This window comes from Passer domesticus, chromosome 6 (genome assembly GCF_036417665.1).
Source record: "Passer domesticus isolate bPasDom1 chromosome 6, bPasDom1.hap1, whole genome shotgun sequence".
Lineage (NCBI taxonomy): Eukaryota > Metazoa > Chordata > Aves > Passeriformes > Passeridae > Passer > Passer domesticus.
Genome location: NC_087479.1, coordinates 51,757,500 through 51,780,780, shown reverse-complemented (window position 1 = coordinate 51,780,780; position 23,281 = coordinate 51,757,500). Strand labels below are relative to the sequence as shown.

At 40.8% G+C, this 23,281-nt stretch overlaps 2 protein-coding genes, 1 long non-coding RNA gene and 1 other non-coding gene across 16 annotated transcripts in view; 1 reads left to right on the top strand and 3 right to left on the bottom strand.

Annotated features, from left to right (window-relative positions):
* Positions 1-3,610, bottom strand: part of ZNF143 (zinc finger protein 143) — a 37,383-nt gene extending 33,773 nt beyond the window's left edge. For 4 of the 6 annotated variants that reach the window (XM_064425474.1, XM_064425477.1, XM_064425473.1 and 1 more), the window contains exon 1: positions 3,509-3,605. The gene's annotated coding sequence lies outside the window, so the exon portion shown is untranslated. Of the gene's footprint in view, positions 1-3,508 lie in introns of all 6 variants that reach the window. The other 2 variants (XM_064425472.1, XM_064425475.1) reach the window with 1 other exon arrangement.
* A 195-nt stretch (positions 3,611-3,805) lies between these two features.
* The window catches only part of LOC135303540 (uncharacterized), a 33,418-nt gene continuing 13,942 nt past the window's right edge, over positions 3,806-23,281 (top strand). For 3 of the 8 annotated variants that reach the window (XR_010365006.1, XR_010365005.1, XR_010365007.1), the window contains exons 1-3: positions 3,806-4,164; positions 9,499-9,582; positions 19,156-19,282. This is a non-coding gene — a long non-coding RNA (uncharacterized LOC135303540). Of the gene's footprint in view, positions 4,165-9,498; positions 9,583-19,155; positions 19,283-20,040; positions 20,085-20,211; positions 21,345-23,281 lie in introns of those variants that run through there. The other 5 variants (XR_010365008.1, XR_010365003.1, XR_010365002.1 and 2 more) reach the window with 5 other exon arrangements.
* IPO7 (importin 7) overlaps positions 6,286-23,281 on the bottom strand; it is a 32,959-nt gene continuing 15,963 nt past the window's right edge. The window contains exons 9-25 of the mRNA XM_064425471.1: positions 21,348-21,482; positions 20,733-20,832; positions 19,610-19,686; positions 19,150-19,266; positions 18,279-18,368; positions 17,599-17,764; positions 16,699-16,859; positions 15,743-15,871; positions 14,121-14,187; positions 13,917-14,042; positions 13,528-13,625; positions 12,080-12,175; positions 11,153-11,373; positions 10,853-11,058; positions 10,308-10,514; positions 9,840-9,956; positions 6,286-8,019 (exon numbers count right to left, since the gene is read on the bottom strand). Coding sequence (XP_064281541.1) covers positions 7,922-8,019; positions 9,840-9,956; positions 10,308-10,514; positions 10,853-11,058; positions 11,153-11,373; positions 12,080-12,175; positions 13,528-13,625; positions 13,917-14,042; positions 14,121-14,187; positions 15,743-15,871; positions 16,699-16,859; positions 17,599-17,764; positions 18,279-18,368; positions 19,150-19,266; positions 19,610-19,686; positions 20,733-20,832; positions 21,348-21,482 — 2,211 coding nt within the window. The 3' untranslated portion in view covers positions 6,286-7,921. The remainder of the gene's footprint in view (positions 8,020-9,839; positions 9,957-10,307; positions 10,515-10,852; positions 11,059-11,152; positions 11,374-12,079; positions 12,176-13,527; positions 13,626-13,916; positions 14,043-14,120; positions 14,188-15,742; positions 15,872-16,698; positions 16,860-17,598; positions 17,765-18,278; positions 18,369-19,149; positions 19,267-19,609; positions 19,687-20,732; positions 20,833-21,347; positions 21,483-23,281) is intronic.
* LOC135304060 (small nucleolar RNA SNORA23) lies at positions 17,917-18,086 on the bottom strand. Its single transcript, XR_010365496.1, has one exon. It is a non-coding gene; the product is annotated as a small nucleolar RNA SNORA23 (small nucleolar RNA).

Genomic DNA, 23,281 nt, shown 5'->3' with positions numbered 1-23,281 from the left:
ATGAGTTAATTAGCGATCTGGTAAGTGCATTACAGATGTATCAGCATTAGCCATGACAGTTAATGGCAGTGCTCTAGCACAGGCTTGTATTTCAGGAGCTAAAGGGGCAGCCTGCTGGATTGCCAAAGCCAGATTACAAACAGAACTTGAAACAGTACATCGAAATACAACTTACACAACCGTGCAGCACCACGTTAGCTATGTATGAATATACTCAACATATGAGCAAACCAACTAAATTGCAAATACAGCCCCATCTTCCAATTCTAATCTGTCATCAGAAATAAAGCCCAGGTAAGACAATTTTCTGCTCCAGTGTGTACAGAGGGAAACATTCTGCAGACAGTAAAACACAGACCGAGGTGAGCCTTACATAGTTTTAAGTGCAACTCTGATGTCAACCTTGAAAATTGCAAAACCTGCTGGAACTGTAAATTCCCTTTGAAACTGAAAATTTCATTTATTTAACAAGTGTTATCTTGGTGGAGCAAAGTACAATCCCACTATACAGTTAAAAACCAGCCTCGTAGCCCAGAATATTTTAGCAGACTAAGTCACTGGAAGCATCTACTAATTTAGTCCAATTTGGTTTGTAGTAACTGATCGATGATCCCTGGTGCACAGAGGGGGAGAAGCAAAGCCATACTGTCTTCAGTAAATACAACGAAGGGCAGATCAAGTTACACTTTGGTACAGGCAAAACCCCATAAACCCCAAGTTACACTTTGGTACAGGCAAAACCCCATAAACCCCGCTGTGCTGAGATGGGTCACCAGGCTTGTTCCTCTCCTGCCTAGCAATGGTGTCCATGAGTGAGGTGTCTCCCCAGACCCCTCTCTCCAGGCTCAGAACAAGAGCTATGCACACCTCAAGTGACAGGGATTTGCACTTCAGAGCTGAACTCCTGGGCTCAAGAAGAGGATCCATCAGTTCAGATCTAGTGTATCTTAGGGATCCATAAGCTAAGCAGAATCTTTCCTCCCATCTTTTGGGATCTTTTGTGATACAAGCCACAGGAACAGACTACCCAATTCACGCTGTCCTTACCAGGTGCACTGATCTCCTTGCACAGAGGAGATAAAAAACCAAGCTGCCCCCAATTAATGCTGAGCAAAAAGCACTGCTGGTGAGCTGCAGAGATGTAGCAGCAACACATGAAAAAAGCCAGTGAGAGGCGAGGCAAGGCGCTGTGCTATGCACATACGTGCCAGAGGCTGCAGGAGTTACAGGAGCTATCATGGGAAGCACAGATCACAGGAATGGCCAAGGAAGCAGGTACAAGCCAAAACGCAGGCAGGAAAAGAGTAACTACAAGAGCATCGAGATGAGTCCCACCCTCCTCATGAATATTTGCATTCTGGCCATTGTAAGGCCTGAAACTGGAAGAATTGCCCTGATTATCTGTGTGTGTAGAAACCCATCCACCCTAATCCAAGCCCTCTGGAAAACGCTTTGCTTCACGGGCGCCTGCTAACGACTCCTCACAATGCAAGAGCGCTTCTCAAAGACTCCACCCATGCTGAGCATGTGCTCACCCAAAACTCTTCAGGTGGAGACTCACGTGCAATAGCAAGGGAAGACCAACATCCCGCAGGGTAAATGAAGCCATCCTGACCAAACTAAAGCCGAGGAACCCCTGTCCTTTTTATCCCCGTGCCCATCCCAGAGAGCTGCAGGGGAGCGGTCACACAAGCAGCAGCCAGCGCTTGGACTGGCCACTGCTCAGACTCCCGGCAATTCCCTTCTCCTGGACAGCAAAACGCCCACTGAGCCGAAGCAGCACACAACTGGAGACATTCTAAAGGAAAAACTAATTTACAGCCTAATTTTGGCACCTATTCATCACTTGACTATCTGTGCCTGTCTCCTGAGAGAAGCTTTAAAAGCTACACAAGAATGAAGACAGAGTGAAATCAGTGTGACTTTCTACCTTAAGTTCCTTTACATTACACTAATGTAAAACAAAATTACTCTTCCTCAGATAGGGTATAAGAAATGAAATATTAATTACAACGAGAACAGTTTAAATAAATTATTAAATCAATTTGAAATACACTTCTCAAAACTCTTTCAAAATGTTTATTTTTACATCTCATTTAAGCTGCAATCCATTACCAAAGCAATCATCTATTATGTGACCACATATTCCTGAAGTTCCTTTTCCGCAGTGATACAGACAAATCGCTTTTGACACAAACACAGCTTGAAAGCTCAGGGCATTAATGCAAAATACAAAGAAACAAGCCATGAAAACACGGCTACACCGTACTCTGCCATTCCAAAGCTGTATGGCAAACGCACAAAGCTAACAATCTACCACGTGTTTGTTAAAAAACTGCTGGTTAAGCACAATCTTATTTAATTTTTCAGGTACCTAGAAGCTACAACAGAAATATCAGATAAATAGTCTGCAAAGACAGCTGATAACACAACATTTGATGCAGACTCTCGATAAAACAAGAAGAAATGTTTGATTTGAAGGACTGGAAGGTTGCAGTTCCTGTGTCACTGGGCTAGAAATAACATTCCTTACAAATACTGGTATCACTGCATATGATGGCAAAAGCAATTCTCTGACAGTTCAAAATGAAACGTTAAAAAATTTAAAACTTGAATCGAACTGCTCAACCGCAGCCCTGTTTTAACAGAAAAAAATAAATTTGCACGGGAGGCACATAATTTTTTTTTTTTCTGGATGAAAAAGCACCACAAACAAGGCCTTAGCAGAAAACAAAATAAAAATCTGTGCAGGCCATTATTCTAGAGGAACAGCTTCTCGTTATCATGTTCTATTAGAAGTTCTAGAGGGAAAAAAAAAAAAAAAAAGAAGGGAACAAGAGGAAAAAAAAAAGAAAAAAAGAATAATTTAAAAAAAATGTCAAAACGCTTTTGCATTTCGGCGAGGTGCTGCAGAGAGCGGCAGGGCTGGGGAGGCCGGCCGGGGCCAGGCCGCCCCACAGCCGGGCGGGCAGCGCGGAGCGCGGCCGGAGCCTGCGCGGGCCCGGCCGGCGCCGGGAGCCCCGCTCTGCGGCCGCCAGCACGGAAACACCGCCTTCGAAAAAACAACAGCGACAAAAAGCAGGTATTTAAAAATAGGCAAAAAAAAAAAAAGGAAAAAAAAATAAAAAAACAAAAAGCGAAACAACGGGGAAAATGCCAAAATGTGTGAGCCCCCCCGATTCAGGCACGGCGGGCGGGGGGCCCGCAGCGGCCCGGCCCGCGCCCCCCTCGCCCCCCGCCCGTGACGCAGCGCCGAGCGGGCCCGGGGGGCGGCCCGGGGGACCCCCGCGGGCCCGGCGGGCGGGGAGGGGCCGGGCGGGCCCCGCGGAGCGGAGCGGCTTTATCGCCGCGGCTCTGCCGCTCGCCTCGGTGCCGCCCGCGCCCCGCTGCCCCTGCCCGCCTCCCCGAGCACCGCCGGCGGGCGCGGCGGGCGCGGCGCGGCGGCCCCGTCCGGAGATGGCGGAGGGAGCATAAGGCACACTGGGTAAAAGCACATTTATATACGAACCTCGCCGAGAAATTTTCCAACAATTCCTCCGTCCGACCACCATGCACCAGGACAGGAAACGGCCGCTCGGCGCCGCCCGCCCGCCCGGCACCGCCCCGCGCCCCGCGGGCGGGGCCCCAGCGCCGGCTCCGCCGCTCTCATTGGCAGCGCCGCGCGCGCCGCCGCCGCCGCCGCCCGCCATTGGCCGCCTGCGGGCCGCGCGCCGGCGCCCATTGGCCGCGCGCCCGCGGCCCCGCCCCGCGGCTTCATGGCGTCGCGGCTGTGCCGGGCGCGGGGCCGCCGCCATTTTGTGCAGCGGGCGGCGGGGCGCCCGCGCGCCAGCGGGGAGCGGCGCCATTTCCTGCCCTCCCCCGGCGCGCGCCGGCTGCGCCTGGGGCGGCGGGGACGGGACGGGCACCGTGAGGGCACCGTGAGGGCACGGGCAGCGCCCCCGGGGCCCGGAGCCGGTCCGCCTCGGCCGGGGCCATCCGCGCTCCCTTGGGCCCTGCGCGGGCCCCGCGGGGCCGCACGGCCGGCCCGGGGACCGTGGGCGCTCTGCCCGTCCCTTCCCGGCCTCCTGCCGCATTGTCTGCGCTGCCGTTCCAGCCCGGCTCTGAGGGAGGAGGACGCTCTGCTTAAGGCTGTGCTTGGGAGTATTGTCCTTACGAGATTTTTAGGTATGGAAACGTGTAATAAATAGCCCAAGAGCTCCCAGTGTAAGGCAAGCAAAGCGTGTTAATTCCGTAGGTGATTTCTCAGAAAACCTTGTTGTGCACTTGACGTGAAGCCCAGCTCTGATGGACTTACTGCATCTTTCTGATCATGACACATCTGAAAACATGTACGCTTTTCTCCAGAATAACAGTTCAAAATTCTTGCAGTTGTACAAAACCAAACAAAATACTTACTCCCAAACAGGCCTAATAGCCAACAGTTTTTCTTTCTTAATTTACTGTTTCCTAATTGTAAATTTTAAGCCAAATACAAGCTGCAGGCATCAGTTTGTTTCAAGTTATAGCAGCAGTGAAATCCCCAAGATAAAATCCTGTTTCTGATTTGCCAGCTCTTAATAGATTGTTATAATCTCTGCGAAATACTACAATATCTGTTTCCCATTCTGAATTGCTTTATGTTTCCACTATCAGTTTGCACAAAAAGCAGAAATACACAAACCAGTGACCTGCCATCTAAGATAAAGCTACATGTTGATTGAAAAATAACTAATAATCAGCAACAAAGCTTTTCCACTTGGTTCATTCTGGCTATGTAGAAGGTTCCACAGAGAAAATAATCAACCCATAAAACTTACCAGGTATCCATTAGCAGGCATAATTAAGATCACCTCCATGTTTTTTGGCAGGTAGTCAGTAATTATTCCACTGCAGACTTGACAAATCTTGCAGTAACAGTCCTAGGCTACAGGAGATTGGAATAGAGCTTTGTGGTACTATGCTGATACAAACTAATTATTCTTTAAAGACAGTGATTAAGGGAAAAAATATTAACCCAGTGTGTCAGCATTTTAAAAAGTACCTATTATTTTATACTTAATGCAGTTGAAGAGGACTCTGGTTGTGCCTAACGTTTGTTTAGAGGAATATTTTGGAGAGGGAAATACAAACCTGAGAGCTGTGCTACTCGAGCAGGACTCTGCTGTAAGGATACAGCTGCATTCAAAACATCACACTGAAATAAGTGAAGATAAGGATTTGCTTTAGATGTTTATTAATCCAAGGAGATCTTCCATAATAGAAAAAAACAGGCTTTAAATTTCCCAGCTCTCCCTTTAGAGTTGCTTTATCCTTGAAAATGGAATGGATAAGTGCAAGTTCTAGGAGGAAGATCAGTTTTTAATTTGACATAAGTGTATCACTGCAATTGATATATTGCATCACAAAATGCGCTATCACCACCAACAACAATGCAAAATTGCTTTGCAATTTATATAAATACATTTCTTGGAGCAAAGGAAAGCAAAGTTCTAGATCCATTCTTAAAAAAGATGCTCCTTGCTAACCAGTCTAGTGACACATAAAAGCACCCTTGAAGACTGTATTCCTCACACCAAGATAAAATTCTTCCCTTGACTTGAAAAATATAATTGTTCCAGAACTGACAACAGCACTAAAATTGGTGATTTCCCCCTATTTTTTTGTCATCTGCTTTATACATGAAGCCTTCTCACTGCTGCTGTCACATCTTGTGCCAGGAGGCAGAAGGCTCATCTGCCCAAAACTGCTCATCTGTCCTCAAAGCTCCTCATGCATTTTCAGGATGCATATGAAGGTATGCAGATACCCAGCCAGCAGATGTTCAGAAATGATTTGTCACACGGGGTGTTCCCAGGCAATGCAAGGAGAAGGCATGCTGGAAGCACATCTCTCAGCTGTTTCTACAAAAAGAAAACCCTGCCCAGAGTCCCTGGGGGCCGGAGCACGCCTGGAAGTGCCCGTGAGTTACAGGCACAAAGCCCCGGTGAGTTCTGCTCTGGGCATCCCCTAAAGATGCACAGGCACTACCCCGGCTCTCACACCACCTCGAGGATGGATGTTCCCATCCAAGGAAGTCAGGCTGTTCCACCTCAGCTGCTTTGCTTTCCCAGTGTCCCTTTGGTACTGGGCCAGGGCTCCGTGTCCCACCTTGGCCCCCCGTGTGCAGGGCAGTGTTTGCCAGAGCCAGGCAGACACAGTGGAGAGGCTGGAACACCCTCCTGGGCTGGGCAGCTCAGCAAGGAAACCCCAAAGCACCACCAAATCCTGCTACTCTGCTGATGCAAAAAACCACACCACACAGACCAATTTTCTGAAGACTGCATTTTGAGTATCATAATATATATATATGTGCATTTCATTTTTACAGATAAAAACTCAGTTTATTTTTAACCTGTATTTAAATTTTGGAGGCTTACATTAAATTAAGGTAGCTTGTTTAATATCAATTGTAACAGCAGGTGACATTTTTATATAAAAACAGCCTAAAGAAAAAAAAAAACAACCCAAACATTTGATTCAAAAGACCTGACACCAATGATCTCAAGGCAAGATCAAACGCCAATGGTTTTGCTTTTAGAAAAGAAAAAGGGGGCATTTAAGCCAACCCATTCACAGCCTCTCCCTGCTGGCTTCTTCATACAGTGGTTTTGATAGTGGTCCCAGAGGGAACTGTATTTTGCCTCTCTAGCTAAAATACTAGTTACTATAGCAACTTTGAAGGAAGAAAATTGTGGCTTCAAACTGAAAGATTGGCAAAACTTCAAATACACCGTCTGGATCAGGCAGACAACAGCACACACTAATGCTGCAAGTGCAAAAAGAGGGGGAATGAAATGCAGGAGTAGTGCACCTGCACTACCATGAGCTGGAAAAAGAATATTCTGCACAACTTGGGGGGGAAAATTGCATTTAAATACCATAGCCCAGATCAGCCAATGACACTGTTGTTTTTAATACATTGCATATGTAGGTGTTTCACCCATACACTTCAATTGACCTTAAGAACTTCACATCTCCTTTACCTGCCTTAGAGAGGATAACTTTTCTTTGTGCTTACAGTACATTTTTGTTCAATTTTCTAGCTTGTACAGTGAGATCTTTAAAAAAAACAAAGGACACGGAGGGTGTTGCTATTTCTTCTTTAGCAGCAATGAAATATCACTAACCCCTTTTTACATATCCGAATTCAAGTCACAACCAGAGGTGACTGCACCACAAAGTCACCAGGTACAAAACTGCTAGTTCATTTTAAATTAATAACTTGAAATTATTTTCCCCAATACATCCCTTATTTTTTATTTTTATAAACAGCAAACATTTTGCTATTTTTGTACATAGGCTAGCAGGCTTGTTTCAATATGAAAGTGCTAATTCATTTACAGATTTATCAGTTATGTAGTGCTACATTAAGTGTCCAATATTCTACATATGAACAATCTTGATAAATGGAAATGATGAAGATTAAGTAAGGCTATCTGATTACCTTATCTTATTTACATTAAAAGAATAGACACCCAGTAGTAGGGATAAAAGGGAAAGAAACTGGGCAAATACTCTTACTGCCACAGGTGTAAAAATTAAGTCTGCCTTCTAGCTTGTACTGTAAATGAGACATTTTAAATAGTCCTGCAGCCCATGTCTAGTTTTTTTTTTTTCCTCAGAAAAAGAAAAGCTGCCTTCATGACATCCCCTCTTGATTTCCGATCTCCAAAGCGTGTCATTTGAAGCTTTAAATTCAGATTCTTCCTATCTTCAAAAAAACCTCTGGTTTGCTTTCCAGTATCAGGTTGAATAATCAGGTCCCACTTCTGGGGCTTTTGTCCAATCTATTTATAAATTAGTTTAGAGTGAGTTGTAGATAACATGAACCAGTTCTGGAACCACTATTGGGAGGAACACAAGCTCTTCACTACAATCACACAGTAGCAGGAAAAGTGATAATTCAATTCATTCCTGGGGCAGGGCCTCCAAAATTAAACGAAGTTGGCACAACTGGAGCATTGAATTTGTATCCTCCATGCTTTTCAATCATTTTGGATTCTAAAACAAAACAAAGAAACAGAAGGAAGAAGTTTTAGTGTGTGTGTAGAGGGGAAGACAGACCAAGATTCTGTGACTGACCACTTGGAGTCTCTCAGAGATACAGGTTTAACCTGGGGTTACCCAGCCAAGGAATCAGCACCCACACGTGGAAATGTGCCAGGTCCCACAGAACAGATGGACTGTTTACTTATTTTAACTTCTCAGTATTGTTACCACCATGCTTTCATGAATTTGTACTTCAAAAAGCCCACACTTTAGCTTTTGGACATGACTGTACTTTAGAAACAGGACTAGAAAGAATACTGCACTTATAAACTTAGTAACAAGCACACATTTTTTTCTGGTTAACATCAACAGACTCTTCAATCTTTAGGCATCTAAGGTGCACCTATCCATCACTGTAACTACCAGTGATTGTTAAGGTGTCTGGTTTTACCACCCTTCAAACACTGCTGTAGGACAGGGAGTACTGTAAACCAGTTTGTACAACTCTAATGCATGGACAACTGAAGATCAGGTCGGTAATTTAGGTTGTACCTTTACTACAGTCTAAATAATGCAGAAGGTGGCTTGTATTATTCCCAGGTCAAGATAGCAACACTTACTAATGTCTTATGTTGGTCTTAGTTCTCCTAAATCAAAACAGTTGCAATCTCCCTGGGAATACAGGTCAGCTCATATTATCTGGCAAATCTGCATTTTGGCTCTGGTTCTTGGGAAACAGGCCACAAAGATGCTGCCATGGCTAGTGGAGCATGGGGGGAGAATCCCCCACAGCTCCACAGAAGACATATCTCTCAGCATATGGAAATTCTTCTAAGCTACATTAATAAGGGAGAAGTGTATTTCAAGTCCTTCTAACAGGATGTCCCCATGTGTGGTAAGCAGCCTAAAAGTAGTATCAGTATACTGTGATAGTAGGCAAGAATTTTCCACAGGGATCTGGCTGCTTAAGTTAAACTTCACAATTTTTCTGAAAAAAAACCAGTACAAAAAAACCCCCAAACAAACAAACACACACCTCAAAATTTTTTGTCTCCATAAAATGCAGTAGTATAAAATTACATCAAAAAATGTCTACTGCTTGAGAGGGGTCACAGTGAAACTGTATTTGATCATCATTTAAACTGGATCATTCTGGACCCAAACAAGCTTTGTGAGGTGATTTAGGCTGTTCTTTCATGAAAAGCACTTACTAAATGTGTATTCTTACTACCAATATTTTTATTGAAAAATTTATGAATTTCTGTTTTGAAACATCTGTAGCAATTGCTTACTAAGACACAGGATATGAGGATGGACTGATCCCTCAACATCCAGTCTTGACTTAAGAGTGTTATATATATTGGCTTATTCTCAAAAGGGAAAACTGAATACAGATTTTAAAACCTGTATCATATGTAATATTTAATAGGCTTAATGATGTGGCTTTACAGATGGCACTACTTCCATAACTTAGTGTTTTCCTACCCACAGAACCCTTGTCTATCCCAGCTGGACTATGTGACATTTCACGAGATCATTAATCAGTTAACATACCTGGAGTTCAACTACCCTCAGGTAATCAAATAAATTGTTTTCAAATCAAGAAATTAGAACAAATATGCTTTTGTTTCCTTGCCTACCTCCCCACGTGTTTTGAGCATTCCCCTCGCCTGTGGTACTGCCACCCCGTTTGTGCATGGAGGCTGGCAGTGCCGAGAGATCCCTACCAGCCCTGTTTTGATGGAGCCATTCTCAGGCTTGAACTCAAAGCCTTTTCTGTCCCGTGCTCCTGAGCACAGCAGGGCACTGGCAGAGGTGCGAGGTGCACGTACCGTGCGCTGCCCGCCGCTGGTCCGCCAGGGTCGCGATGTCCTGCAGCTGCTTCCTCTGCTCCTCGGTAAGGCCCTGGGTCAAAGCCTGGTACCACGCGGGGTTACGGTTCTGAATTGCTGCAGAAGACACAAAACGTAAGCAAAAGGAAAGTGTTATTAAAATGTTCTAGAACTCAAACCTTACTCACTCACTGCCATTTTAATCAGAGTGATATTCTGTTACGGTTCCATAATTCAAGACACTTAAACATTAGTACAGCTTCTGACCTCTTCCCTACCACTCATTCATTCAAGCAACTCCCTCTGCTACTGAGGTTTAACAATAGCATCTCCTTTTCAAAGAAAGAAATGGTTCAAGCACATATTGGAAAGCTGGTTTGGAAGTTTTGAACAGGTTCCAGCTAACAACAGTGTACACTAAAGCTGAAATGTAACTTGTTGGCCAGGAAAAGAAATACAGTTACTTACTCTGAAAAATTGTTTTAAATATTTGATATTCATCAATAGGGTTATCTTCATCATCAATAATTGTGGAATAACCTTCCAAAGCAGTCTCTTCAGCATCATCTTCTTCCCAGTCTTCATCATCCCCATCTTCACCTGCCTGTTTTGCTAGAATTTCAAGATATTCTTGACCATCTTCATCAATGTCATCTTCATCACTTCCCAGCTCCTCTGAGTTAATTATAAACAAACAAAAGTTTATCTTGAAAATGTCAAGAACAATTCTTTAGAAATGTGGCTAATTAGATAAAACAGGCAGTGGAAGTGGTAACAATACTGTGCAGGATGGAAAGGGGGAAGCTCTTTTAACTCAGCCCTGGAAGTCAGTTTTTAAGAGAGTGGAAAGTAAGTCAGACATACTTAAAAGTTGTTAAAGTATGTTCAGTGTTCTACTGCAGTGCTTCATTTTTGGAATTAAGATACTCAGAAGAATTCCACAAAGGAACTCAGTATCTCCATCAGAAAAAAATGAAACATACAAAATAACATCAAAGGTTCTGTCTCCATACCTGTTTCCTCATCTTCTTCAGCTTCATCATCATCATCACTGTCATTTTCATGCTCTGCATGACAGGCATATGCTCTTTTCAATCCATTAAATAAAAGGATAAAAGCTGGCAGGATCTGCCCAGCAACTTGATTTAAAACCTGTGGTATTTGCTCCAGGTCAATAAGAGCACACAGGCCAAGCACACACATTTTTCTGTCATGGAGTCTGCAAAACAGAAGAGTGGAACAGTTGCAAGTTTTGTCATGATTTACAAGCAGGTGTAACACAGAGAATCATCTCCACAAGTACAAACACTTACCCCAGGAAACAGTCTACATCATTAAGCCACTGAGTTATGAAGTGATTGGTGACAGGCTCCACATTATTGGGGAAACGAAGATTTTCCAAGGTGTTTAATAGTAAATGAGGATTGTAATACAAAGCAGCTATGGCAACCTGGAGGCACATGGTTCGCAGTTCACTGGTTTTCACTTCTCTGGTCAGTCTCTCCAAGGCAGCTTCCACAAACAAGGGTATGCACTGGACAGTGAGAACATTCACTCTCAGTGATCAAAAATAAAACTTGTCATTCTGTACTTCAACAGTGTGGCACATAAACACAGATGGCATAAAACTGAGTCATTTTTAATTGCCAGCAGAAGTCAGATACAAAGATGAAATTAAAATGTGAAAATATTTAATCACATGGGTTTTGTAACATCCTGCACAGCAAATGTAACTTCTGGTTCTATAATCTTGTGTATTAAAAATGGAAAATAGAGAAAATGTGTACACTAGAAAGTCCAGAAAAATCAACTTATTCATCTCTCAAATTCCTCAACTGCTATATGTACATAATGAAGTCCCTGGTCCCTCTATTACATTGATTTGGATTCTAGGAACTTCATTTTCATTCTTCATTATTTCAAAGCTATGAGGTTGGCAGAATAATTTTCATTAAATATTCACTAGAATTAACTTAGAATGTAATTAACTGACTTTTTAGAACCAAGATGCTCCTGAGGTGGCACTTTTCCAGACTCAGAAAAACACCAGTTTTGCAGTGTCCTAAATTCTGGGACCAAAATGTGCAGGAACTCTCTGCAGTGCTGTGAATGAGTAACACTGACAGGATTATCAGTTGCACCACATCAAGTGCTCATAACAAATCTCATCTTAATACATAATCAATTCATACTACACAATAACTATTTTAAAAGTTGTAGCAACCAAAGTCATTACCAACCTGATCAATGCCACGCCCTTTACACTGAAGAATAATTACTTCCAACAACTTTGCTGCATGACATTCTGCATCTTCTCCAGCAACTCCTGTAAGGACCTGCAACACAGCCATTACTGGTGGTGTATCCCTTCAAAGAGTATTCTCTAAACACTGCTTTGCTTTGAAAAGCTGGTATGAATTTACCCCCTCTAACAAGGCCAGCATCAACAGCCATCAGTGAGGCAGCCAGATCTACAGCAATGGCTCAGTGTGACAACCAGAGACTGCAAACTGCTGAAAGTGGGCAAAACTAACCAAATGTACAAATATTCAAGAACTCTACGGATGCTGAGTTACAGTTACAGTAAAAGCATCAGCTGCCATTTTGCCAATGATTATTTCCATACACAAAAGAAAAACATTACTTATTCATCAATGTACTGAATTTCGTAGAAGTTTTATTTACAAAAATGGGATATCCAGTGGAAGACCATGCAATACCTAAAACTTGTGTTAAAAATTCACTGTGCTCAGCTAACATCAATCACTAAGTGGTTATGACAGGCTAATTTTATATGTAAGATTCCAAGAAATTACAAATATCCCAATTGGCCTGATTGCAACTTGTTTTCAAACAAAGGCTGGCAAGAGTTATTCACTAGTATTTATAGAATACTAAAATGGTCATTCACAGTAATATTTAAACATCTTCAAAAGAATTACTCAGGAAATCCCACAGGCAGCACAGCTGACAGTTCACCAAAGCTCTTATATAGACACCACACACCATATCCAGGAGTGGAAATCTGAAATCCCCACATATTACTATTAGAGATGATAAAACATTAACACGCATCTTATAAAAAAGGATTCCTTTCCTCACATGGTGCTAACACTGTGGAAAGCTGTATGTTCTACATTTTGACTGGACAAGGAAAGGCCAGTAACAAACTAAAATACAGAAACCCTGCCCAACTTCATTCTGCTCCCAGCTTTCACCACTGATGTGCCAGGAACTTGGGAAAACAACTTCCTATCCTGTGCCTTTACCTTCCATCCCTACAGACTTACTCAACTAGCAGGTGTCAGACCTTCAGCACACATGCAGCACGTGCATCCCTGCCATGGTGAGGCTACAAATCCCAGATGGAAGAATCCACCTACCTTTTGCAATCTGTCTTGCATGCCCACTTGCACAAAGTGTATTGCACAGAACCTGCTTTGTTTATTCTGCTTTTGTTGTGTAGGATTTATTTTTCCCTCCAGCAAAAGCATGTATCTGAAATTTTCATGCAATCTCTTTAAATCTCTCTGCAATAACTTAGTAATTTAGGAAGCTTAGAGGATGTTAGATAGCAAAATGCTTTAAGGAGCAGAAGTCAAAAGGTGCTGTGGAAAAAAGGACCAAATTTAACACGGTTATTTCTTCAAAGATGGCAGGTTTTGTTACCACACAGCAATCTACTCACCTTCTTGCACATAGTGTAGATCATTTCAAGATATTTTGTGTCTGACAGAAGGGTATCTGTATCAACAGTCACATAATTATGCAAGAGAGGCATCATATCTGTATACGTAAAAGAAGAATGAGCACATTAGGTATCATCTGTGTGCTATTAAAATCAGGTTGAAATCTGTGTATTAATAATTACAGTTCTTGCTTAATGTTTGCCAAGATAAGTCTGCAAGTCATAGATGCCTTAGCAAAACAAGTCTGGTAGCAGCAAGAGCAAAAAATACTTCAATTGTAATCTCACCTGAGTGTTTTCCTAACATTTCAGTTATGATGCAATTCATTGTAAGGCTGAAATCGTATCCATGAAACCCTCTGGCTCCCTGATTTATTTATATTACTTACCAGTAAAATAATCAAAACCATCCTGCTGGAAGACTTCAAACACAAGAGGAAGAAGCTGCCACATTTGTGCAGAAACCTGTTGGCAGGTCAGACTATGAGCCAAGGAAAAGATCTCCTCGTAGAACTCTAAAACAAACAGAATCTAGGTAAATAGCATGCCAATCCCATGCACTTCTAAAAGTAAGCCAGCAGAAGTACAGATACCTAATACATGCTGCTGCAAAACTGTTCCAATCACTTGCAAACAGATCCCTTCCAGCTGCTGGGTAATCTGAAAAAAAAATTAAAAAGAACAGGTAATGACTATTTTCAATACTTTGGAGTGAAAATTAAACTAATTTTAAAATTTGTCAAAGCAGCTTCTATATATACAATATAGTTTTTAAGAACTATTAGAAATGTCTCACATTTTAGAGCACTAAATGTGTAAGAGCAGCACTCAGCTAAGGATTTGCAAGATAACTTTCAATACAAGGTGGTTTTTGAATATGGAAGAATCTCATTATAATTTCCTCTAAAAAGAAAAGCCTGACTAACCCTCTGCACCTGTTCAGTCCCATTAAAATACTGTAAGCAAATATATATATATATATCTATCAAAGTAGTAAACAATGGAAATCACAGGAGGTATTTCCTGTTCCAGAAAAGAAATTAAAAACAAAAAGACTCCAAACAAATCCTAAATACCAAACCACTTCCCAAACCTAGCTTAGGATGTTCCTATGGTATGGAGACCATCAGTGTAAATGCTGGTCCTACAGAGTCAGTCAGTATATATTAGACCATGGGATAGCTAACAAAACAGTCATTAACCTGTTGAGGGCACTCACCTTGCACAGGGACAAGTAAAGGCTGAGTTTCTGGTTTTAGTTATGCAGAACAGGATTTGAACCTAACCTGCTAAATACTTTACCTCTTGGAACACTGGTCATGCTGTGGGAGATGTCTATAAATATAAATGTTTACTGGTCAACATTTTCAAACTGAGTTTCTCAGGACTAGCATATCATTACACAGACTTTTCATTTAGAAGGCAAGGACTTGCTGACAAAAACAAGTACAAGCAACAAGAAAATGAGCTGAGCTGGTCCTTGGTGTGGCAAGACTGAATTCCTGGGAATTCCCTTGGGAATTTGATGCTGCTTCTTTAGTGAAGTCTTCAGAGCCCTACAGCTTATTACTGAACTTTTTAGTCACTAAAAAACTATAATGTATTTATTAAAAGACTCTAGCTGACTTTGACAAGAAAGATTTTAATCAGAAATGGCATCTTTTGAACTGGCTGTACTCTGGAGAGAAGTGACTCCATTCAGTACACCAAAACAAAATGACAGAAGTTTTAACCCCAAAGGAAAATTCTCCAGGGCAGGTGAAATCCACCATCTCTGAGCACAGCCACAAGAGCTGTATTTACCCACATCGATTCTGTCACAGAGCAAACCCAGCCAGCAGAGTCAATGTTTGCAGCTATGTGAAGCTTTATCTGTTTTGTTTGAAGGGCAGACCTCATCAAATCAGAAGTGTGTTCCCAGCTGAGCTGACAGAGCTCCACCTGCTACAGACACTTTGCTTCTACTATTTGAACAAGAAGGTGGATTCTTATGGGAAATACTGTGGCAACATTTATGCTCTATTACTGCATGCACTGCATTAGAAAAGTGACCCACTCTGTTACAACTTGGCTACATGATAAGTACTTCACTATTTTCTGGTTTAAGATCGTTTTGTCCAAAAGGACAGGTTTTCATGTAACAATGTCAGGACTACAAAAGACTTAAGAGTGTTCTTAGATCATACATATCAGATTTACAGTAATATTTACTTACTTCCTTGTGATCTTCAACTACACTGAGAAGTGTATCAATAGTATTCAAGATTCCCATTGCTGTCACTGCTTTGTCATCACTGCCCTCTTCATCTGGACCAGTCTGGATCACCTGGTTAAATGTCATTGCCTGCACATAATAGCAGAACAACCCATAAATATGTCATTAAATTGTTAAAGTCTGGCACTCTACACAAATTCAGAAGCACTTCTGCTCAGAAAATGTGTACAAATAATAGCAGGTGACTGCTCTGCTCCAGAATTTCTTCTCAGGATGATAAAATTTGGATGTTAAACCATTGGAGCTGTCTTTACCCTTTATCTACTTCTGAATAAAAATATATAAATGACATTATGTCCCATGCAAAAGAATACATTTTCCCTTGGTAAGTGCTTCTGACACAAGGTTTCCTCAGTAGCTGAACTAGACCAGAACACTTGGCAGGCATTCCCAGAGAGGACACACTAACAATTCCACTGTAACTCCAAGGCCTTTAATAGAGAAGCACTGAGCTGACCTCTGCTTTTGCAACTATTAATACAACTTGCTAGATATAGCCATTGAATCTCTGAATTCCTCCTGCAGATTCAACTTTATTTTCACACCAAACTTTTCATTTAAAACTTACTCTTTAATATTTTAAAACAGACAACCTAAGTGACATTCTCGAGACTACCTAAAATGTGCTACCAATCTCATTATTATCACTATCAAGAAGAAATATGCAAAGATTTCACAAATGCTTCTAGAATTGTTCTTAGAGAAATTTCTACTCAGTCTAAGTTATGAAGCCACTTCTGATGAAACTCTGTCTAAATGCAAAAGAAAATTACTTGTATCAATGGATTTAGGCTGGAGTAAAAACAACTATTAATTGATGGTCAAACTCAACTATCAATTTTAAATACCAATCTTTCCCATATTAAACATCTTCCCAAGCCACCGTAAAGTCTCACCAAATGCTGTGTCATTTCTACTGCAATTGGGGTAACTTCTTCACTATATTCACAGATCATCTTCTGAATCACATTAGTAAGATCATCATTTTCAGTCTCTCTTATAATATGAAGCAAAGCTTGCATTACAGGTCTAATGAATGGAGTAATATATTCTTTAGCTGTAAAACAGGTGGAATGTTTGAATTAACATGCTTAGAAAAACACAGGTCAGTTTAAGAACCTACACCTCAAATAACTTTATTTAGTACTTCAGCATTAACATGCCAAAACCATGAGTAGTATAAATCATTACAGCAATACTACCATTCAGAACAAATTTTAAGAATATATAACAAGAGGATCAAAATTCAAGTATGAAAACCAGAGCACTGTGGTCTGAATTCATAAAATACAAGATTACTGATCAATGCAAATGTTAATTGAATGGGAATTGGTACATATACACCTTCATCAAATTACCTGAAGTAGTAAATATATAATTTATGTTTGTTTTGTGGCTTTTATGCCAGCTCAGGAATACTAAGCCATGTAAAACCTGCCTGGATCAAGATGGTATTTTTTTTTGTTTAAATAAATTTAAACATGAATGAATATATGCCAAGACAGATATTGCCACTGTATTTCTGATTCTATCATTAGGTGCTATAAAACTGGATTTACTGTACCACGAAGCTCTTGTTTACCACATTTAATAATCATAATGCCTTATAATGTTAAAATGCAATTTATTTTAAAAAATTAAACTTTTCTAGCTGAAAAATTAGAGTAAATTATTACAAGTTACAATTGCAAGAGGGAAATTAACATCAGGGAAGAAGAGAACAAGTCTGCCTGAACATCATCAAGTTAACACCTATTCCATTAAAGCTTCCTGTAGCTGCAAGAGAAGGCTCCTACCTTTCTCTTGATTACTGATGAGAACTTGAAGAGCTATTGCAGCTTCCACTTTCACAGGCATTTCCCTATCATCTATGAGACACCTTCTCGTGAGTTCTAAGGCTGTCTGCAGATTCTGGTCACTTTTAAATTTGACTTCACAGAAATAATGAAGAACCCAGCAAGCCTGAAAAAAAAAAAAAACAGTGAAGAAATTCTGAGCTGCAAAACCTACAAAGAGGATTATCAACTGTTTGTATAGCCATAACCTACACAAATCATTGCATGTGAGGTGCAACTCCTGATGAATAAAGATACTTAAAGACTTTTAAGCGATGAAGATGTTTGAGAGTGTGGAGGCTGGTCAGTGGGAGGCTGTCACTAAACCAGTACTATGATCTCAGGTTCATCTTTGGCCACAGGTTTTGTGTGAGCAGTAGAGTCTATGTGCAAAACACACACAGACCCTACAACCAGACACAGATGGGAAACTGTGCACACAGCGCTGCAGCCATTCCAAAACTACACAGGGGCTATCTAAAATCACATGTAAAAACTGGTACTCATCCCTGGAAAAGGTGTACAATTTATTATGAAAAAGGTGCAGAAAGGAGAGCGTCTGTGAGAGGGAAGAAGTTGCAGATTTCTGAATTCTGCAGTTGGAACAGTGTATCTCACCAGTAAATGCCACACTTTCTTACCCGTGCTCTCATGTAACCCAGCTCACTGCTGAAGAGGGGGAACACATGATTCTGCAACATATATTCCATCTGATCCTTATAGATCTTTTTCTGTCAAAATATGAAGAGAAGCACATCAGTATAAAACTTGTATAAAAATATATTTCTCTCCCAGTAAAAAAGTCACACATGATAAAAGTGTGAAGAGTGTAACAAACCCTCAGACTTTTCACTTACCCCTTTTTTAAAGTCAATTATGCAACAATGATCTCCTACATTAGTAATTAAACTTGGATCGTACATGGATTTTTTACCTTTTCAGTTATAATAGTGGTACCTTTTTCCCCAGCTATTTTTTTACCCAAAGAGACACCTTTCAGTTGGCAGCACATGGGCACCAAAAGTAAAAGTGGTCAGGGAAACTGCTTAGAGCTGTGGTCCAAATACAAGTCCATGCCATGCATCTATTTTGCTACCATTTTAACTGAGCAACATCTCTTAATTTCATTTTATTGCCTCTCTTCTAGACACAAAAACCAGTCCATTAAATAAACAGCCTTTCACTGGATGCACTTTTTTACTTTCTTCCATAAAAAAAGGGAATGTAATTAAGTGAAGCACAGAAATGGTGTAGTAATTCTCACCAGAAGCACAGAACTTAAAGGAACTTAATAATCTGAACTTGAACATGACCTATAAAACTTTGGTAATTAAGTAATTAAGCTGACATTAAACCCAAAACAATTAAGTTCAACAGCTTAAAAAAAAACTGGCAGCAATTCAGAAACTTGTGAACTCAGAGCTATTTGCATTTCTTCTAAGGCACTGTATGTTGGAGAAAACACAGGATGAAAAAAAGCATGAAAAGAACCACTAGATTTGTTCTGCTTACTTTCAGGAGAATTTCAGCCAAAGAACCAATCATATGTAAAGCACCATCCTTCTTGCGAGGATCAGCGTTTGGCTCCGTGAGGATTTGATAACAAAAGCCCATTGTCTTCTGCAGGACCTAGATTACACGTAAGGTTAGTCAAAGTATTCCAGTCAATCATCCCAGGTACCATTCTCTGTGCTCTGAAATGCTACAATATCTAATCGCCTGTTCCAAGGCTGGAATTTGGGCAATGTTTTATGTCTTTGTTATAAACACACAATATTCTGTCAAGAATGGGTCCTAGGGGAATTTGCAAATACAAAAAATCATAAATAGACCAGTGCAAAATAAATATGGAATCTCAAATTTGGTGTAGTATGATATGAGAGCAGAAAAGTGAAACTTTTATTAATAGCTCTTTCAGCAAATAAACTGAATTTAGCTGGTGGTATTTCAGTATAATCCTTGAACAACTTACCTCTTTCCTTTTACTACACGATGTAAACAATAATGTCTGAGCAGCAGTTGTTGGAGAAATGAAGTCTTCAAATACATCTGTTAAATAACATTGTAACAGTTTTAAATTCCAGTCCTTTACTACAGTTCATGTCCCCAGTGTATTTAATATGAACAAAGAGCACCCTTCAGGTGGTTAATCATGCTTTCTTACTAGAGATATTCCAAGACCAAAGAGTTACATGTGGTTGGATACATATGTTTCATGTTTTTCATGATGAATGCCTCTACAGGTCTAATTTGAAGTTCATGTCTCTTATTTTTAAGATAAATCTTTTTTAACAGTAGAGAAGCAGACACAACATTCAAGTCTTGACATGGATGTTATTTGCTGTACAGGCCAGCACACAGAATTAATTGGGTTAAAAAATGCTGTTTCTCATTTCTCTGCAGAAGAGGATTATCAGAGCCTTGTGTAATACCTGTAGTGTTTACAGGTATGCCTCTGACCTGAGGGATAAAAACTCCCAAACCCCTCCAGATTCCTTGTTCTAGCCACATAAACATTCCTAGTGAAGGGAAGAATTTGTAAAGGGAGCCTGAAGTGTTTCTTTTTGTTCCCAGCCTCAGAGGACTGCACAGACTTAAGAGTAAACCCCAAGATAAAGTAGCAGAGCACAGGAGGTGAAATGGGACAAGTCTGGAACGCCAGGCTTACTCCATAATGTGTCATTTATCACTGGGGTAAATCTGCTCTGAACTGTGCCATGGGTGAAATTCCCTAAGAAATCCAGGGCCTGAAATATTAGCTGTTTATGGCATAACCTTTAAATGACATTAAATTTATGTAGTTGTTGCTAGCAAGACCAGGACTGTTTGACTTGCAATAAAAACTTTGTAACTGTAAATGAAATACTTTCACAAGTGCACAAACTCCTGTGCCATTGCTGACTAGTGTATCCTCTCTCCTTTCCACAATACCACCAATGTCCAGCTTCTATTATTTGGTTAATACACTGTGTTTCTCTCTTTTTTTTAAAGACTAAATCCACCTCTGTTTCCACAAAAACACCCCATAAAAAAATACCCCATAGAAATCCCATCTTTGCACATCTTTTTAACATGAGTAGATTTCAAAAGCTCACCAAATTTCATGCGGATATATTCATATGGATCTTCTTGCCAAAGCTCTTCATCAGCATCTGTATAGCACATCAATGGGAAAATAACATCTTGGATGATTCCCTGCAATAAAAAAAGAGATTGAAACTCGTTAGCACTAGTAAATCAATCTCTGTATTCTGTCCTGTATTTTATACATTTTCTCCATCCTGTCAGTAACATTCTAAAACTATTTGGATTTAGAGTGAATTTATGTGTCACTTTACAAAAAAGCACCCCTTTTGTGTTTAGGCAGAGTTACAATACAACACAGGATATTAGACTGCCTTTAGAAGATGGCATGTGGAGATGATTCAATGCCATAAATTCAGCAGCTAACACCATCTCCAAATATGTTGTGTTGCTGTGTTAGATTGTAATCCTTAATAAATTAATGCCCAGAGGAGACACAGCAATAAATTAGTGGCTTTGCTCATGTTTCAAGGCAACCTTCATTAACCTGGTTTAAACTCTTTCCACCAGCAATTTATAAGAGAAGTGCCTAAAATGTGAATTATAGCATCACTGGTAACATTGTACAGTAGACTGACTAATGTATTTCTGAGTCATCTAAGTATTAAACCCCAAAAATGGCTTACTTGGATATGAGGTTTCAGATTCTTCCAGGTGACTGCATGAGACACTCCTTGATTGATGTAATTTAGTGTTTGCTGCAGAACTCTAGGAGCCATGTACTGCTTTTCCTTGTATTGATACAGCACCTTCAGCAACACCTAGAGAAATCAGATCTCATCAGTATCTTATACTGAGCACAGCCCATTTTCACCACAATTGTACCCTCCCTCACAAGCCTACATAAGAACCCCTCAAAACTGAACAAAACCCCCATTTATTCATTAGGCTAAAATGGGTACTGACTAAGCCTTCCACCAAATGTCATTGTTAATTTTATAAGACAATTTGCAACTCATACTGGTTGCTTGCACATCTTTTAAAAATACCATCCTTTAATAACATAAACCATACATGCTAATTCACCACCAACACACCCCAGGGGGCTTTGCCCTCTGAGGTTTATTATTCCATCTTCACTCCCTGGGGGCAGAAATTCACACCCAGCCACTGGATCAGAACACTCTACACTCACAGTCTGATCTGTGCCTGTGCTGCCTCACAGCCACACAGCTGTGTGAGCCCTGTGTGTGTGTGTGGAGTGATCCAGCAGTCAGTCACTCCCTTTGGCTTTCTGGCCTCAACTCTGCATCCAGAACTCCTTCACAGGGATCCATCTGTGCTCAAGTCCATGGCTCCCCACAAATAAGGTCATGAAAAGGACATGGGACCATGACTAGTAATTAAATTACAGCTCACAGGAGAGCTTTGCACAGGTAATGCAAAGGGAATTCCCTGTAGCCTAATCCAGGTCAGTGGAAAAACTGCACCTTCGGAAGCAGACTGACTAACTGGAGAGAAATGGCAAATCTCATTTCCAGGATTTCATTTAAGTCTTCACACAAAAGAAGCATTTTTTAAAAAAATCCCAACCCAAAGGAGGTGGAAAGATACCGATCAATCTGTAATACTACCAAAATACAAATCTAGAGAAACCAAGATTCGTTATTTTGAAAATGAATGCTGTTGATACAATTTATTACACAAAGACTGAAGTGTTTTTCCCAAAGGAATTGCCTTGCACTTCTGTTTACGGAGGATGCAAACATTCATCAAAATATTCACAGCTTCACAAACAGTTTTATGCTCTAGATGCTTTATCGCTTCCCAAAGTTTGAACTGCTCGTGTATAAAAACCTTCAGGATTTAGACAGAAATTACTTAGTACGAACACCTGAGTACAAGGTTTTGTGGCATTAGGTATTGAGTTAGAATAGAAGAGAGCAAAAGTTCAAACTTGCAGGTTTTTTTAGGACTATCCAAGAAGATGCATGTAGTTTCATGATTCAGATGCAGTAGGTACAGATATTAAAATTTTTTTAAAGAACTGCAGTGAGGAAAAACAGGATGGACACTCTGGGGCAAATAAAATAAAATTCTGTAACAGTGCCAAGGAACTACAAGGCAGCAGTGTCCAACCAGGGCTTAGTTCTGGCTCATGAGAAGTGTCTTGAGCAAAACAGCTGCTAACACAAGGGATAAATTCAGGGTGTTCCAGCTAGGCAGCTCAGCCTGGTTTGGACAAACTAAGGAAGTTTTAGCTAAAGTGAATACCAAATGTACAGGATTTTTTTTTGGAGGGTGGGGGCTAATCAATGAGAAGTAATTATAACAATAATATTAGCAGTGTATTTCAAGATTATACTTGAACCACCTGTAGTGTCATGCCTTATATTTATCTATTATTCCTTTACTAAAAGGTGCAAACACTCTGGAGAGTAGAGAGAGCTCAATGAAACATATTATCCAAATTTGTATTCTTCAGTATTTCACAGAATTCTAATTTCTGTAAAGAAATACATCCTGCTCAAAAATCTTCCACAACATTTGTTTGGCAGATTCCATGCCCTGAGCAGAGGCCCAAGAGCTATCTTCTGCAGAAGAATGGAGGGCAGAACCT